At 40.3% G+C, this 18,672-nt stretch overlaps 1 protein-coding gene across 1 annotated transcript in view; it reads right to left on the reverse strand.

Moving 5' to 3' along the window:
* Window positions 1-779: 779 nt before the first annotated feature.
* The window catches only part of LOC147896215 (protein CLT2, chloroplastic-like), a 28,553-nt gene continuing 10,660 nt past the window's right edge, over window positions 780-18,672 (reverse strand). Inside the window, exons 4-10 of the mRNA XM_087382342.1 lie at window positions 18,375-18,490; window positions 10,642-10,744; window positions 10,372-10,407; window positions 7,232-7,282; window positions 6,893-7,016; window positions 6,472-6,597; window positions 780-1,420 (exon numbers count right to left, since the gene is read on the reverse strand). Of these exons, the coding sequence (XP_087238468.1) occupies window positions 1,263-1,420; window positions 6,472-6,597; window positions 6,893-7,016; window positions 7,232-7,282; window positions 10,372-10,407; window positions 10,642-10,744; window positions 18,375-18,490 (714 nt within the window). The 3' untranslated portion in view covers window positions 780-1,262. The remainder of the gene's footprint in view (window positions 1,421-6,471; window positions 6,598-6,892; window positions 7,017-7,231; window positions 7,283-10,371; window positions 10,408-10,641; window positions 10,745-18,374; window positions 18,491-18,672) is intronic.

Genomic DNA, 18,672 nt, shown 5'->3' on the forward strand with positions numbered 1-18,672 from the left:
AACTAAGAAAGTCCTTATGTGAAGGGTACATTGCCTCATGGAGTTGAGTATAACAGAAGCAATAATAAGTCGTAACTGATAGTAAGTGGGCTGGATTCCAAGATGCTAAATGTTTACTTTTGAACATTACTTCAGCATTTTATCTTTGATGATATCAAGGAGCAGTAAGAAGCCAGGAAGCCAGGAAAGTAGGTCCATAGGGAAGGAGGAGCAATGATTAAAGAATCTAAGCCTAAAGGCTCTAAACCTTAAACTGATGTAATGAAGGCCTACTTATGATAGGATGAGAACATAGTTACGCTTTAAAATAATTTCGGGGCTGCTTTTTCACAACCAATTTTATTAAATATTGAAATAATCCCTTGGTTCCAGATGGCAGAACATTTTGTTTAACCAAGGTGACTACACAAGCACAAAGTGACCACACAGAAATACGACAGTCACAAACACAAGATTAGGTAGGCAGCAGGGATGGGAAGGAGTAGTGAAGGGTGAGGGGACCAGCCTCTAGAGAGCAAGGCAATGAGTAAAGACTGGAAACACAGAGGAGTGAGCAGAGGAAATGGAGTCGCTGGTATCTGCCTTCACGTATAAGCACTCATTGATTAACTTCACTAATTCCTCCTAGATATTCCAAACCAGCCCCAATACACAATTACAGCACCAGAAAATCTTTTCCAACATAATGCCATGAAGCATTTCTCCCACGCAAGTGCTCATGAACAAGATGCTGTTAGATACAGCTCTATCAAGTTGTCAGTGAATTACAAAGATTCTAAACAAATTTCATTGAGAATACTCAGCAATACAAATATTTTCCTTTGACAGCTATCCTCTCTGCTCTGCTACTAATACTCCCAAGAGGATACAATGACATTTCATATTACATCCTCTGATCAGCAGTGGTGCAGTTCTTCATAACAGCATTGTGTAAATTTATACATTATTTATTGACATGTACACTATTTTCGTTTGGAGAAGGCAATAGATAGAAGTGGGCTTCTTCAACAAAGCTCCCAACAAAAGGGTTGGGATTGGAATTACAACAGAAAGAATTTCAAGAGTACAAAAACTTATATCTCTGATCATCTGCAATAAATTTAAGCAGCATTTCTATATGTCATTTGTGATTTTCCCACGAAAATACTGCAGCTCTTCCAGATCAAGGGTGATCTACTTCTAGATCAGAGCATTTGCTTGCCTCTTTGCAATCCCATGATCTTGTTCTGGTGGAAGCCAATGATATATTTCAAACTTTTGGTTTATTCCTGCTTTAAAAACATTTTGGCTTGACCAGAAAAGTTATAGAAAGCAAGACCACCTAAGAGAACTCCTGTGCCAACCAAAAACTGTGGAGGGAGAGAAGCTGGAGCTCCAACATATGGGAGCGGAAGAGTGAACACATAAATTGCAAGAGGAACTGCAGATATAAAACCAACAAATACCAAATCAACCGTTATGTAAAGCCACAGCAGGTTAAACACAAAATACAAGGGCAGTAAAGCAAACACGTCCACAGCAAAGCATTGTCTAGCTAACTCTACCATTTCAAATTTAAATAAAGTCTCTTTCAAGCAATGTAGTATTACTTTCTCAATCATACAATCAAGCCTCAATTGTAATTCCCACCACATTCAATTTTATGGCGTTGTAATATTTATGAGACAATTGATATCTTCAAGCAGGACAGACTCAGAATTAACACATATGCAGATCCACATGTTTAAAGAAGTTAAGTCACATGAATGCAATTCAACACACTCAAATAAATAGCTTATATATAGGTTGAAGGAGATAAGATACTTTGTACAAGGAGTTGCAAGGAATGTCAAGAGGAAGACAGAGATGACAAATCGTGAAGAGTGAGAGAGAATTTTCCAGAAAATTATATCATTCATAATATTGCAGAACACACCTGCTTATCAATATATCAATCACGTACCTTCTTTGTACGTCCCCTTGTTATTTGATAGAGCTGGAAGTGTCTCCCCTATGCCCATGCCACCTTCTTTAAGACAGCTTGCTGCGAAATAATTGTTTCCTTTCTATCCGTTTCTGGCTAGACTAGATGCTCAGCCCTAGACGTAACTCTATGACATTAATGCACTCCCATTGCTTGTGTGTGGTGCCTTAACATTGATTAAGAGTCGGGGTCCCTTGAGCTAACTTGTTCCTTGGACGGAAATTAGGTACGTCCTTGGGCCTCATTAGCCTTTCATATTAGTCTTAGCCCACTAGGTCTCTCTAGTAGATTCAAAGGCTCTAACATTCTCTCCCCCTTTTTTTGCATATTTAGTATCCTCAATGACCAAGCCTGAAAACCCTAATGGTCATTCATTATCTGGCACTAGTGTCTCCTCAGATGACCCCTACACGAGAGACCGAAATAACTCAGAAGCCAGCTATCAGAGGCTTGTAAGGAACTTATACCTGATTCAAGTAAAAGAAATCGACTAGCCTGCTCATAAACATCCCTAGTACAAGAACTCATAAAAGCTACGAGACTATCTAATGTCACAATCAGTACTATTTCTTATAAGTTCTTGATGTCTGAAGGCAAGGAGATGGTTCTTGCAGGATTAATCCTTTTATTTCTGTTTGATTAAGGAATAGATCCTCAAAATCATGCATCATATTTCCACTATGTACCATGTTGATATGAGATTATGTTAAATGAACATGGCTTCTCCACTCAATTTTATCTCCAAAAGGGGCATCATTCATAACTAAGCCTTTATGCATCTTCCCCCATCGCTAGATCATTTACTGTCACAATCAATGTTAGGCACATGTGGTGTGAGCCTCCCTCTATTCTATGTGTGGACTAAAATCATGGTGACATGCAATGCAACGAGCATCTCTAGAACTGCAACAACTTCCATGCACCAAAATGCTACAACGGATCATAAGTTCATCTCCTCATTGCATGCCATAAGTTGGAAAGCGGATGTCTCATGTCTCTACAAACATGAAATGCGCTAGTCTCATGATGGGTCATGATTTCCCTCTTGATTCTTTGCCACCGGACATATGATTGTTGGCTTTCCTTGCTGCTTCATGGGAGCTGTAGGCAAATGAGAGGTGATTTCAATTCATGCAACATGCATGACATCCTTGATGACAAAGTCGTTGCCACACGAGTCACCTGCTGATTGGGAAGAAAAATGCACCAAACCAATACTAGTTAAGGAAAATATGGATGCTATTTTCACAGCCCCACTTCAAGAAATGCTCTAAAATATGATCATGTCCACCCTCCATTCCACTTGAATTCCTTGGAACACACAAAGGTTCTTTAAAATTTTTGTTTGGACGGATATCCAAGAAAATAGTAAGGCTCCTAAGATAAGTATCATGCTTGGACGAAGTGGTTCCAGGGTTTAAATGTGTAGACATTGCCTATAGCACATGTGCACGAGCAACCGCCTAGTTTTGGTGAGCCTGAGGATGATGAAGAAAAAAGTAATAATGCAATGGCTACAAAATCTTGGGAAGTCTTTAAAGGCATAAAAGATAGGCTGAGTATTGGGCAGCTATTACAGATTTGCCCTGTATTGCCAAAAATTCATTGTCAAATAAGTTCAAAAGCCAATGCAGCCAATAGCTTGGCAACCATGCCTATTACACAAACACCCATTGTCGACAACGTTATACCAGTTATCTCAATTAAGGTTAATATTACTACTATCCAACGCATTATTGTAGATGGAGATTTAGGAGTGCACATATTCTCGGAAGACCAAAGAGACTAATACTGAAGCAGCCAAAACTTTCCTCATTCCGAGTGAGGATGGCAGAACAATGTCTAGTGACCCAAGGAATTCTCGAAAACATATGCCTCAGTATTGAAGGATTGTATTATACCATCAGTCTCATCGTAATAGCCAAGGAAGAGAATGCTTACCCCCTTTTGCTTAGCAAGCCGTGGTTGAAGAAGGCCAAGGTCCTACACGATTAGAGAACCGAGCTGATGACGATTCGGACTGAAAACATGTGGAAACTTGCCTCATGGACATGAATATCATCCCCTTGGGTGGGATACGCTTATTTCAAGTTCCAGCCCAGCTGAAGGAAGCTCAATGATCTGAAAATTTTGCCAAGCAAAAAGAGTACCAATCGTTTTGTCAAGATCAACGAGAGGCCAAAGAGAGCACTGTTGCACCAAATAAGAGCCAAGGATTTGATCTTTGAGCCATTGTAAGAGCGAGGAAGAACCTCACAAAATCCAAGTTAATCAAGCACTAGAGCCATTGCTCTTGCACCAAGTACGAGCTCTGTTCGCCAAGTACAAGGACATCTTTGCTTGGAATTACAGAAATCTTTGAGAAGTTCTCTCTTGAGACTAGCCAACATCGCATCCATAAGTACCTAATGTCAAACAAGTGAGGCAACAAAGGTATAGTATGAATCCTAACTACACCAAGCAGGTAAAAGAAGAACTAGATTAGCTCCTTAGAAACAGGTTCATCTATGCTATCAACGGAAGCGATTGGTAGTTGTTGATCGTGGTTGTACCTATAAAGAATGGCAAGCTCTACGTGAGTGTGATTTTTGAAAATTCAACCAATCCATCCTCGATACTTTCACAGATGATATATCAGATCAAGTGGCAAGACATGAGATGTATTCCTTCATGGATAGAGATCGGTTATAATCACTATATCGCTAAAGAAGGCGCACAGAAAACACCTTCATCACTGAATGGGAAGATCATGCCTATAAAGTAATGCCATTTGAACTCTGGAATGTGCCATTTACTTTTCAATGGCCCATGGTGGATACTTTTTGGAATACTTCACTGAGTTTATGGCGGATATCTTCTGAAATACTTGACTGAGTTCCTAGTTGACTTGGACGATTTTTGCATCCACTCAATCTAAAAAGCTCATATGTTGATGCAAAGTCTTCACAAATGCCACGAAATAAATCTCTTTTCGAATTCTGCTAACCAATCATGTCTCCAAGAAACCAAGAAGTAAAAAATGGAGCCTATTGCAAGGATGCTTGAGCCTACGAACTTGTACCAACTGCAGTCGTTCATCTAGTTCATAAACTTTCCTATTGGCGGTTCATTAGAGATTTCACCTGAGTAGATGAGTCCCTCTATAGGCTTACTTTAAAGACACCTCATTTTTTTTGCACCAACATTTGTGCAGCTGCAATCATATAACTAAAAGAGCAACGACTACACCCATTCAGCAATAACCAAGCTGGGATGTTATTTTTCATGTGCATGTGGATACCTCTGGTTATGCCATTGAGTTCATCTTGGCTCAGCGAGAAGGACACATGGATTATCTTATGTACTATACCAATTGAATTTTAGCTTCACTTATTCTATTACAGCACCACTGAATGAGAAGCTTTGGGTATGGTGTATAGTGTGCAAAATTTTAGGCAGTCCTTGCTTGGTAATCCCTTTGTTTTATATAGATCACCAAGCATGGCTATATCTAATTAAAATCATACGATGCAAATTTGTGCCATGGATGCTTTTGTTACATGAATTCAACTTTCAGATAATACATAATCTAGGGACGTCCCATTCAGGGACAGACTGTTCATCATGGGCTACCTACCAAGCAACCAATCACGGGAGTAATAGCTGAAATTCTGAACAGAAATACAAGAAATTGCTTTAGTGCCTCACATCTTCCAGGATATGCCTCAAGACCATAGGAGGCAAATAGCCATAAGGGCTTGTAGCTACAACATCATTGGTGAGGACAATTATATAGACAAGGAGCCAAAGGAGTTAAAAGGAGATGGAGCGGACATTGTAATTGAAGAGGCACACCAGGGAGTTGCACTGTGGCCATTTTGGGACTGAGCTCACAACCCAAAAGGCCTTACAAGAAAATTAATGGTGGACGACCCTACTTCAAGATGCCCATCCCTCTTACACATGCAGGATGGATGGAGGTAGCCTGCACCATTTTACCAACTTAGATTGATATACCTCAAGTTGCAACAACACAGGCATTTGTATGCCTTGAACAAAGCTCTCATGCACATTCAGCCTAGACAGAATTGCCCTGCACCCTTCATTGATTCATCCCAAATACTTATTGAAGTATGCATGCCTGTATAATATATGCCTTGCAGCAAAGCCTTGGTGCGCCAAACTGAATCCCTTTAAAGGGGCATCAGCAGCCCGCTCATCTCTAATCGATTCAATAACCTGCCGTTGACTCGCCAATAGTCTCTTCTCATGGCATGAACTGCTGCGTGATCTTCACAGGCATGATCATCAAAGCCTCTACATCGGCACCCTTTGTCATTTCTAGAGCTTCACACCCCATGCTTCACAACTGAATCGATCATGTAACTTAGGATTAACTAGATCAAAGATGCAATGACTTTCCCTCCAATTGGGGAACAGAATATGTACTTCGGAATTAATCTGTATATACATTGGGATCTATAACACAATTTCAGAATGCTTGTTTCAATGAATGAGAGCTTATATACCTGCAAGGGTGGTACACAGTGAAGATACAACAGCAGATGACATTTTCAAGAGTGAAAGAACGGAGATGTTGAAGCCCAAGTTCACCACTACATAGACAAATGTCAGCAGGGTGGCCCCAGTACAATCTGCAATGTCAGAACTTTCTCACATTAGCTGAAACAAGCTCAAATCTTAAACTTAAACAAAGTACAAGAGAGTGGCCTCATTCACGTCAACCTTCTTTCAACCAGGAGGAAGCAGAAAATATATACATTAGACGACGGCAAAAAACTTTACCCATTCATATTTCTCAGTCCAAGATTTAGGGACATGCAATACTATCTGCACTCAACCTTCATTGTTTAAAAAATCTCACAGTAACAATACAACAGAGCCAGCTGCAGACAAGAAATGGAAGAGAAAACAGATGGCAGAAGACACCTGTGCTCATAGAGCCAATATTAAACAAGCAACCAGCTCCATCTCTCATATAGCCTGGCAGCTGTCTGAGTGGAATTCCACGTAATTGAGACAAAAGAGGAAGCATTAACAAAACAAAGAGAACCTGCAAAACACAGGAAAGAGCCCAATTATGCAGGGAAACAGATCTATTCGTACACAGTCTAGCAGCACACTGTGCACTAGGTGGAATCCACGACATCATAAGATACAGTATCTTATTGTGCACAATTCAGTAACAAACGATGATTTCCTTGTAAAACAAAAAAGGGGGCTCAATATCTACAAGAAATTAAGGCATGTCCTTTTATCACATAATACCTGGAAGCCTGATCCAAAGGAGTTCACAACAAATATGTCAACTGACCCACCCTGGAAAATATCGAAAGAAATTCCTAGATTAGATGATATATCCATTATCCATCAACAGGTTTCAAAAATATAGGGTAAAAAGGAAGGAAGGGGAGGAAAAATAACTATATGAATCCACCTCATATGATGGGGAGATCCTTCTCAGAAAATGGTCGTGGAGGAGACACAAAATCCAGAAGTAATCATCAAGTTAAAATATGAAATTGACAATATGAAAAAGTGACCAGAGGCAAAGCGATGATAAAACTTATCATACAAAGACATTTATTAGATATATGATCACAGGATCGCAGATTCCGTCTCAGAAAAGGCAGTGAAGCATGAAAGCAACTGACGAAGGAAACATGAGAAAAGAAAGAGGGAAGCAGACAGGAAGGGGGTGAGGATATAATAACTGTTTTGATAGAAAAAAATTAAAATGTGCTACTAGCTATAAGACAAAAAGACTGAAACCACTTCCTCTTGCACCTTCCAAATGCATTGCATTGAGAAAGTTCTCATTTAACAAGGCTTTATTAAGCATTGAATGTTTTCTGCACTGTCAAAAAACGATGAGTGTATGTAATGTGTATTAATTGCACCATAAATTCAATACACAATGTGATCTACCAATGCATCACTAGCTTAGCAACAATGGAGTTCTACCTGTCATAAGAAAACCCCAGTTTCCCTCCTGTGCATGCTTGACTCGAGATATGGCTCTTCCTTTAGCTCGAGAAGCCATATCCATGTAAGAGAACTTACTATGCCAATGCTACATCTGGAGTTTGCCTGAGGTTTCTGAGGACCTGCGCCCAAGGCACAGCTGATGAGCTGATTGTAGACCTTCTCAATTCATAGAACAAGTGGCCAGTCAGCTAGGCTTGTGAGACAATTGGGCTGCTTGTCCATTTGGCCACCCATTCACTCTACTTGACCAGACTTTGCCTAGTCAGCCAGTTCCATTTGGCCTAGTTCATTAATTGTAATAAGGCTGGCACCGATCGATACTTCCACCCAGTTGGAACTCTGTCAAGGGTTTTCCCTTTGGCTTACCTGGATTTTCCTGTTATACTAAATGTTAGAGTGGTTTCATGGTGTATATGCTAGTGAGTGGTAAGTATATTATTGTTACTTGAGATTAAGGTTATAAAATATGGAAGTTTGAAATGTATGAGGCAGAGGGAAGAAACCCAATGAGGTTATACTCTCCTTTCTGTGGGACACAGGTAAACACTTCAGCAATGGCAATCTCTCCATCCGGTTGTAGATATATAAACCATATACAGCCTCCAATTGCAAAAGTGATGTGCTGTAGCTAGGGACGTCTAACATTTACCTATGACCAGTCAATACAAGTGTCCATAACATAGCATGGTTGAGTCCTCAACAATGTCAAGAATTTGGACTTACATCTCCCCCATCAAGCATTGTTTTCTCTTGAAAGGAAGAATCCAATAGGAAGATTGTATGATGCATGATATAGTAGTGATTAGATCCCTCAGCTTTGATGCCATCCATGGAAATTTGCAAAGCATGGCATACAAGGCCTGTGAGAGTGACAACTCTATCCTGTATAGGTATCAAAGGCATTCGATTTAATGATAGGGTCACTGAAATTCCACACTACTACGTGGATCCCCTTGAGCGTGTGAGTCTTGTCTTGCAGGAAAAATCTCTGCTGCACCTGGGTGCTGCTGAAGGCTTCTGATGTGAGGAGACCACTAGCATCTTCATTTCTTCCATTCTGGAAAACACAACCAATGGCATGGTGGTTGGGGGAAACAGACAAAGGGAAAACTCTCTCTCTCCATTTCCAATAGCAATGGGAGCAGTTGTGAAGCCCTTAGGAAACGTCGAATTTTCATGTTAAAAGGGTCATGTTAAAAGGGACTCAAATTTTCATGGGCAAAGATTCAACCAAGAATGCATTCTAGCACCAAAAAGAAGGCATGAAGCAAAGTGATGGGGCTAGGGCAAAGGGAAAACGGGCTGTTTATAGAGAGAGTAAATTCCATATTAGGGATACATTCTTATTAATTTTGGTGCTGCAACTTTAGAGAGGACAAATGAATAGCAATTTCTGATTCTTTTTTTGGTGTTAGTTTTAAATACTTATTGCGAAAAGATAATATTTCAATCTGGCTTTTCTAATTCTTCTGCATCTCATGCGACGGTCACCTCTTTCTCATTGCATGTTTTTATCAAGTATTTATATCATGCATCCATCCCTGCTTGGCAAGGCTTTACCAATTCCTGGTAATCATGTATTTGAGTTCCGCAAGCCCTTGCATCTAATTTCTCAACATTTAACTTTATACATTATTTTATGCATCTGATGAGTTCCATCGAGAGGGACACTTTGGTGCCACCAACTTCTTCAAAGCATCTTCAATTGCCTTCATAATAACCTGATTTTATCCCAGCTGTCACGCAGAAAATTGGAGAGCTCCAAGTTGTTATGCACAGACTTCACTTCACAAAGACATCTCTCGTTCAATGTCAGCATTAGTTATCGTCTCCTTTGTTTCCTTTTTTGAACAACACAGACTTGTCTCCTCCCTTAGGCCATGCACTTTAGATACGAAATGGACTTCACATGTTCAAAAGCGGCCATTTCAGTTTGATATTCTATTGTTTCTGGTGAATTTTAACCCTACCTGAGTTTTACATCTAGTATTATTTCTCACCTACTGTAATTCTTTTGTTTTTTTCGTGAAAAAGACTCCTATTAAGTATGCAGGAGCCCACAGGGATTTCCTCTAAATGGAGGTCTAAATACCAGCCAAAAAGCCAAAAACTACTGCTCCATGTGCTGCACAATCCTAACCACCTCAGAGCATGCATCCACAAGGATATCCTCCTTCATGGACATAGATAATTTGTCTCCAGAGTGCAAATAAAAATCCAAGACATCCCCATCTGTATCTCGCCAGAGACCCATGATGTGAAGCTCAAAAAGGCCCCCATCCATTTAACATGATCGTTACATCCCTCATCTACTATATTTTGGCTTGATAAGCATGATAACTAATTTATTTCGACTTAATAAGTACAAAAAGTACCAAATAAAAGACAGGCTTTGTTGGTAAAAATGGTGGGAAACCAACCTTCAACCGCTTTGAAGCATCTTGAAAGACAAACTCCTGCAACATCCAGTAAACCTAATTATAATGTCTGTAATTGTATCCAACCAAGAGAGAAGAAAGGCTAGAGATGCGATTACATATAATTCAACATCTTCTATATTAGATAAAGAGTGAGATGAAAGTTTTAGTAGATCTCCATTTTCATCAAAACATTTCACACACTTTTTGAGGTCCATCACCTAACGATTCAACATTTATTCCATAACCCAAGTGTGATCAAAATGCAATTACCTTGATAATCGTGGCACTAGCTTGAAAAGCAGATGACAAAATCATCAAACCTGGCCAGAAAAGGCCGGTTCGATCTGTAGAAAAGGCCAATCCACTCCCAGTACTGCATATTACAATAATGCAAGAAAATTTTCATTAGATGATAGAATTATTAAACGAACAGACACTCTCACATACAAAATTCACAGATTTTACCAGCAGCATACATATGATTCACATGTATATGGAGCCACACACCACACACATGCACGCACACACACACATTCCATTGGCTGCTGCAAAATTTGACCTTGGTATGCATTACAAATCTATTTGGCAGAAAGTTACAGCTATGCTTCAGCCTTTTCAGCTCATTCCACCATTGGAGCTTCAAGAACATCATCATGATTGGATTATTACTTCTCCAGGATCATTCTTGAAACCTTGATGGCTGTCATATATTACTGTCTCTTCATAATATAAGGTCCTTTTACCCCCACCATCGGTTTCTCGCAAGCTCAATCAGCTTTGGCGAATGACACGCAAGGCAGAGTGGTGGTGCAAAAGATTGAAACAGATTTGGCATTCTAAAATGCCACTCAGACAAAAAGTTTTCTTGTGGTGAGTACTGTTGCGAGTTTTTCTATCTAGAAAACTATTGGCACACAGACATATTGCTCCGGCTGTTTGTTGCAAAATGCTTAGCTCCACGGGAGTCTATGCCACATCTCCTTTGACATTGCTCCTCCACTCAATATTTTCTCACTTTCCTTGGACATCATTTACATGCCAAATTTCCAAATGCTGTCTTTGGAAAGTTTTTCAGGATCTTTGGGATACACCCAGCTACAAAAGAGTTTGATTTCTTTTTTGTTTGGGTTCGCTACTGGGCACTCTGGACTCTGTGGAAGAATAGAAATCATAGAGCCTTTGGTGATCCCACTTTTAATATTTTTACTTTCTTTAGGCGCTCTCTGCAGCAATCTTGGTATGATTGCTTGCAGACCAAGTGCATAGATCATGATGTATATCTGTCTTATATTGAGGTTTTCTCTTGATGTATTTCTCATCGTCCTATTCTAGGATGATGATTTTGTAATGTAAAGTAACTCAATTTTCACTAAAAGTGTGTGTGTGTGTGTGTGTGTGTGTGTGTGTGTGTGAGTGAGAGAGAGAGAGAGAGAGAGAGATGTTGCTTTTGCATTTTTCTTTTTTGTGCTTCATGGTGGGTTTTTACCTCATTTTGAGGTTCCCACACAGTAATATTAAGTATTACCAGAGAGAGAGAGAGAAAGAAAGAAAGAAAGAAAGTTTATTAAAGTCTTCGAAAGACCAATGGGTCTATGAGATTGTGAAAAACTTGATACAATGAGCTGTGGTAGTGGAGCTACTAAACGAGCATCCATACCAATGCAGAATGCAGAAAATGCAAAATGACAGTACTAAACCTAAGTACAACATAGTCATATCTCGACTAGATATATATCAATCTCAACATCATCTCGACATCATCATAACCATCATCATCATCATCAGCAGTAGTAGGACATCAGGATGGATGAGGCACAGAGAGAGAGAGAGAGAGAGAGACTTTTTTATGACCACCTCTTTAGTGCTAGTCTCTGTCATATCTAAGTGTAAGCATTGCTTTTGCACTAGTCTAGACCTACTGGTGGGCGCTAATGATAACTCACTCCAACAGGTATTGTATCTAAGGCCTGGATACAACTAACTAAATGACTCAATGTATCAGCCTTTTCTCATTTGTGCCCCCATATCCTGACCCCTCGCTAGCTTGGCATGTATAAAATCATGCCATTCCCAATAAGTGGAGCCTTGTGTAGGGTCATCGATAGACCAGCTACTATCTTCTCATGGGTATGCTCAGACACCATTAGAAGCACCCAACACTTTCCTTCTAAATAATATAATATAGTGGTATTGTCTCACCAATGACTATCTCTTGGCGCACCTAAGATGGTGTTTGAAGGGCCTAATTTATTTGATAACAAAGGTTTGCTCCTTTTCATGTGCCATTGCAATAGAGTTGGTTATTGAACATGCTCAATACACTATGAGTTTGAGCGCTTTCGTTAGGCAAATCTATGGGGAGATGGAGCTTGGCAACCACATGGTCCTTGAGAAAATCATTTAAACTACCATCATAAATAAAAGTACCTTGCATCCTTCTACTCGTCCACAACACATGAAAACCTCTTTGATTGGTTCTCTTGGAGGACATCCCTTCTTTTGAAATTTTTCTACCGTTAGGGCTATTGAGACTTGTACTTGGAGCTATAGTAGGTCTTGAGGGAAGGGAGGCTATGATGGCTACATTAATTGGTCGATACAACTGAGGGCAATACCTCTTATCATGGTTGTTGGAAATTATTGTTATATTTAAGCCAGTGGTCAATGTATCAGAGTTAGCACCGTTAGGGAAACTTTTTCCTCCAAAGTTGTTCCCTCTAACAACAGTTAAAGGTTGAGTTAGTAGTTCAATGAGTTTTAACTCACCCTAGGATTGCCTTAGGATTTTAGGGTTTTATCATGTTGATATCCCTCTTGTATCTCATACTTGAAACTTCAATTCAGCTCAGCTCCACATTTTTTAATTCCCTCCATCTCCAAACTCTCACATTTGCTATCAGAGCAGGCTGCCCTTGCTCCCACATACCTCCCCTCACGTCATGTGTCCTTGGGGATAACTTTTGTCGCAAAGAAGTTGAATTTTGTCGTGAAAAAGTTGTCGCTCCATACCGTTTTTTATCAGCTACCTTGGTTTTTGGTGGAATAAATTTCATTATTTCAAGAAGCATCCACATCATATCAATGAATGCAAGAAAAGGTTTGGAGAAAGAAAGGAAAAAGAGGGAAGCTAGAATGACAATTTCAAACTCAAATGCACTAGATGCAAACAAGGGTAGTGCTTCAGCAAACCCTTTTACAAAAGATTAGTATTTTTTGGCCTACAGTTATGATGCCAAGTGTGATGCCAAGCATGAGGTTGCCTCACTCAGTGTGAGTGATGCCTCAAATTCACATTCTTCATATCCCGTGAAAGGAATTGAAAATTTTGCTCAATTATGGGATTGATTTATGCCATCCAGATGTCCTGTATGTGCCAGGGATAAATAAGAATTTACTTTCTGTGTCCTCTTGTGGGAAAGAGGTTTGTCTATCATTCTTTAAGATCATAACTGCATTGTCAAGGATAGGAAAAAGAATATCAAAATACTCACTATAAGCACTTTGAATCAGGGTTTGTACCAGTTGGACAAATATGACAGCAATCTGCCTAATGTATGTGTGGCAAAACCATGACTGCCTGCAAAAACAAAAAAGGTAGAATTATGGCATGCAAGACTTGGCCATGTGAAGTATGGCAGTTTGCAGTTGTGCAAAGACATAGGATGGTACATGATATGCCTTCTTTGGAGACTTCTCCTAGACATGCCTTGAAGGGTGTATATAGGAAAAAATGCACACAGGCATGCCTTTCCTAGAGACGGCGGATCTGTTAGAAAGAAAAAATGCACACAGGCATGCCTTTCCTAGAGATGGATCTGTTAGCTGAGAGAAAATCACAGCTCATATATGCGTGTCGTCCTATGAGGACACCATCTTTGGGACAACATCTATATTTTGTTACCTTCATAGATCATTTTTCCAAATTTGCATGGGTGTATCCTTTGAAAGAAAAAGTTGATGCCTTTAAGTGCTTCAAGCAATTTGTTGCTATGGCTGAGAATGAATCTAGATGCAAAGTGCAGACTTTGAGAATAGATACAGGGAGGGGAATACGTGTTAGATGCCTTCAAAGAATTACACATGCGAAGGCTCACGGACTCACCGACATGACCCCGCTCCCTGGAACTTTGGGAAGAGGAGGCTGAGTCCTGGCTGCCTAGGGTTTTGAGTCTTTGCCTTGCCCATGCTTGCGGAAGCGGGGTCAGCTGGGAGGCCGTTACTGCGAGAGTTCTGGCGGTTGTGTACAACCCCTTATACACCTCAGAAAAATGGTGTTGCTGAGAGGAAGAATAGGTCCCTAATGGAGATGGACACATGCATGATCAAAGGAAACAGATTGCCACATAGATTTTGGTTGGAGGCACTAATGTGTGCAGAACATGTTTTGAACACATACCCCACTAAGGCCTCAGGCTTGGTACAACAGAGAACCCAAGATGGACCACCTTAGGGTGATTGGCTGTGTAGCCTATGCACATATGCCAAGTCAGTCGAGAAGCAAGCTGCATGATAAGGCAATTAATTGGATACAACAATGAGAGCAAGGCTTACCATCTCTACAATCCCTGAACAAGAAGGATTTTTCTCAGTAGAGATACATAAAACTTTGATCAGTGCATGACTAAGTTTGATAGATAGTTGCACACAAGCACACAAGATGTGTTCGAAGGATTTATTCCATTGGTAGTTGAAGGCACTTCAAATAGCCATGAGAAAATATTCAGCCTACATATGGTAGATGCACTAGATCAGGTCCAGGATCAGCGTCAAGAAAGAACCTGAGGGAAGAGGCAGCGAGAGCAGGCAAGAGGCATCTCAAGCCTAGTAGTTGGGTGTATGATTGTTTGCAGGTCTTTCTTGTCACATGAGAATTCATTTCAGTTCTTAGAGTCTAACAAACTGGATGGTACAAACTATGCAATGTGGGCATTCATGGCCAAGTATATTTTAATTGGCAAAGGCTTGTGGGAGATTGTGACGGGAGAGGAGACTCGTCCTCTTGTAGTTCTGTTATCTCATCAAAGGAGAGGAAGAAATTTGACAAGTGCAATGGACAAGCCATGTCAGTGATAGTGAATTCCATCAAGAAACTTGGGATGCATACTCTCAAATCTTGCAAATTGGCAAAGGATGCATGTGATAAATTAGACTGTATGTACAATGTCAACAATCAGGCCAGATTGTTGGCATTAGAAACTCAAATCAAGGAGCTGAAAATGCGGGATAATCAGTCTATTTTTATCACATAACTAAACTGACTGATCTGTGTAATCAATTTGCAGCTATTAATGAGAGCATTGGGGATAAGAAGATGATTTCAGTCATACTGAATAGTCTTGCTCCCTCGCTGCATATTACACTGCGTGTTGCACCTATATCCTTTGATGATGTGGTGGTAGGGATGTTATTGCAAGAAGAGCAGCGAATGCACAACTTTGCGAGAGGGTCATATGCTTCTGAACAGGCTTATGCTGTCCAAGACGAGGAAAGGGGAAAAAAATGTATCACAAGACAGCCAAGGCTTCACAACAACAGCCACAAAAGGTGCCTGATAAATGGCAGCCAAAGGAGGGAAATGCCTCAAAGCCATCCAAGGCTTCTTCTGATACAAAATCTTTTGAAGGTAATTGTCATTATTGTGGGCTGCCCGGTCATATCCCTTCTCAATGTCAGAAAAAGCATGTTGATTCACTCAAGAAAGGCAAGGCAAATGTTGCCACAACATCAGATGATATTCAACCATCTTATGAGCAGGTACATACTGTCGAGGATGACAAGGATTATGTGTTTCTGGTTGAGGAAGAGCTGCTATGCACAGGGGAATGCCTCTAACAGAAAAAAAGTGAAGGTGCATGGTGGAGAGGGAGAGAGAGAGGGTAGGCTAGGGAGAGAGATAATGATACTCAAAGAGAGACATAATGAAATGGAAATGAAATAGCAAGAGCAATGAACAAAATGAAAGTACTCACATATAGACCAAAGAGCTTGTAGGCTTGATAATTCATTGATTTGACACTAGACAAGTACCGCTCTTATATAGAACACACAAACAAATATGAACACCAATGCATATGGGATAACTCCCAATGTGACACATGGCATCCATAGGACACACTAGACTAAAACTCACACTAGAACTCACTAGAACACACCAAACTGACTCATCTTGATTCCATTTCCTAACACCCCCCGATGGAGGAAAGGTGAGTGACTACTGGAATGGAACCAAAAACAGAACATGACAATGACGGTCATCAAACTGTGTAATGACAGTCTAGAACTAGACATGGTTCCCATGCTAAGGCTCAGTCTGGATGGAGCTCCTAAAGGTGAAAACATTTGTTACAACCCCTATCAATAAACCCTCCTACTCCGACATTGCAGCAACACCCAGTCCATACACACTGCACTACAAGTGGAGGATTTAGCTTAGACCCATAGGAGCAGATATACTTTCAACAACAGGAAGTAAAGGAGCTCAGACTTATGGTTGCAGCTCTCGGGAAGAAAGTAAAGGAGATGGATAACAATGGCAAGCAAGAAATCATACAGGAAGTACTACAGATACACAGGTAAGCAACGCCTGCACCACAGCCGGTAACCAAAGTTCAGGACATGGTTACCAAATCAGGTCAAGTAGGAAATTTCAGCAACAATGGACGACAAAATCTCACAAAAGTTAAGTATATGGAGAGGTACAAGAGCAGGGAAAAAGGGCTGCAAATGATCGATGTCTACCTATCGGAGGACTATTGGCATGAAGGGAGCCTGGCAGAAAAATTGATAGTATCATAGTAGCAACTCCTCAGATTGAAAGGGATAGTATCATAGTAGCAACCCCTGGGATTTAAAGCACATAACCATTGTGGCTCCTGTTGGGATACAAGCTAAAGTGGTGCTCAATGACAGCAAGGCAAGAACCAAGATTCTAATGCAAACAAATAAGTTTAGAGGTACCAAGGTATGGATATCAGAGAAGCTTACCCCGACTCAGCTCAAGATGAAGTCTACAGAATTGAACAAAGTGAAGGACGCTCGCAAAGAAGGAAAGTGGGCTGTCTACAAAGAAGGAAAAGCACTTATCAAAGATTTTAAATCCAAACCCAAGGACTCTCAATCTTAAACTAATGTAATATAGGCCGATTATCTTACTTAGTACAATGTAGCTTATCTATAGTAACTTTGGTAGTGGTATATGCACTTCCAAGAGACTCTCAATCTATAACTGATGTTGGTGTTTACCCTTTGTTAATGTGTGCGCTTTGTCTCATAGTCCCGCGAGGGCTTCTGAAGACGTTAATATATCTTTCTCTCTCTCTCTCTCTCTCTCTCTCTCTCTCTCTCTCTCTCTCTTCCCACTTATATTCCTCTCCCTCTCCAAACCTGACGCAATACTTCATTGTCACCTTTTTCCTTCAAATTCACCTAGTGCAGTAAAAGCCATTCTCTCCAGTATAAGCAGCCTCAGCAAGTAGCAACATCCTATTATGACATAGGCAGTAGGGGAGCATAAGTTTAACCCCCACCATCTCTTACATGAGCTTTTGTAAAGATTTTGTGATCCCACTAGGCTTGCATGCTCTTCTAAAAATCCTATACAAATGGAAAAGGAAAATAGTGGGCTCATGCTGGAGCTTCAAATGCAATAAGAAGAAACATGACTACAAGCCATATTGATGTCACCATGCCACCAACCCAATATCTTTTAAGAAAGAGAATGAGAGGCAGAAGACATGAGAAAAGGGGGCAGCAGAGGGTGATACTAGGAGTAGAAGGAGAATCGATAGAGTGAAGACCAATAGTTGCACCCTTATTTATTGTTTAGGATCCTTCAGTATTGCTTCCTCCATTCAAACATTAAAAAGATGAAACTCAAAAACCCACCCCAGCGGACAACTCAGTTACTGACAGGACACCAAGCATTGTAATTCTCTTTAATGCTTCACTTGCAAAACGACAAACAAAAAATATAAAAATTGAATTTCAAAAAGCTATAGACTTACCTTGAAAGAGCAATCACAACCCCAACAAGCACCATAATGCACCCCACAATTTGATTGAAGGAATATCGCTTCTTCAAAAAAGTGATAGAAAGAATGAGCTGCCAGACTAGAAAAGTCTGCACAGCAATTCCAAGGTTTCAGCTGTAAACTGCCATCTCCAAGGGTTAAAAAGTAGGTACACTAATTCCAAGATTTCAGCGTGAACTGATATAAACCAACTACCAATGACTGGAATTGCATACAAGAACATGAACTTTGGTCCAAAAGTTCATGTTAAATCTCCTTTAAAAAGTGTCTA

This window comes from Dipteris shenzhenensis, chromosome 12, assembly GCF_047967505.1.
Source record: "Dipteris shenzhenensis isolate YYH24624 ecotype China chromosome 12, Dip_SZ_1.0, whole genome shotgun sequence".
NCBI lineage: Eukaryota > Viridiplantae > Streptophyta > Polypodiopsida > Gleicheniales > Dipteridaceae > Dipteris > Dipteris shenzhenensis.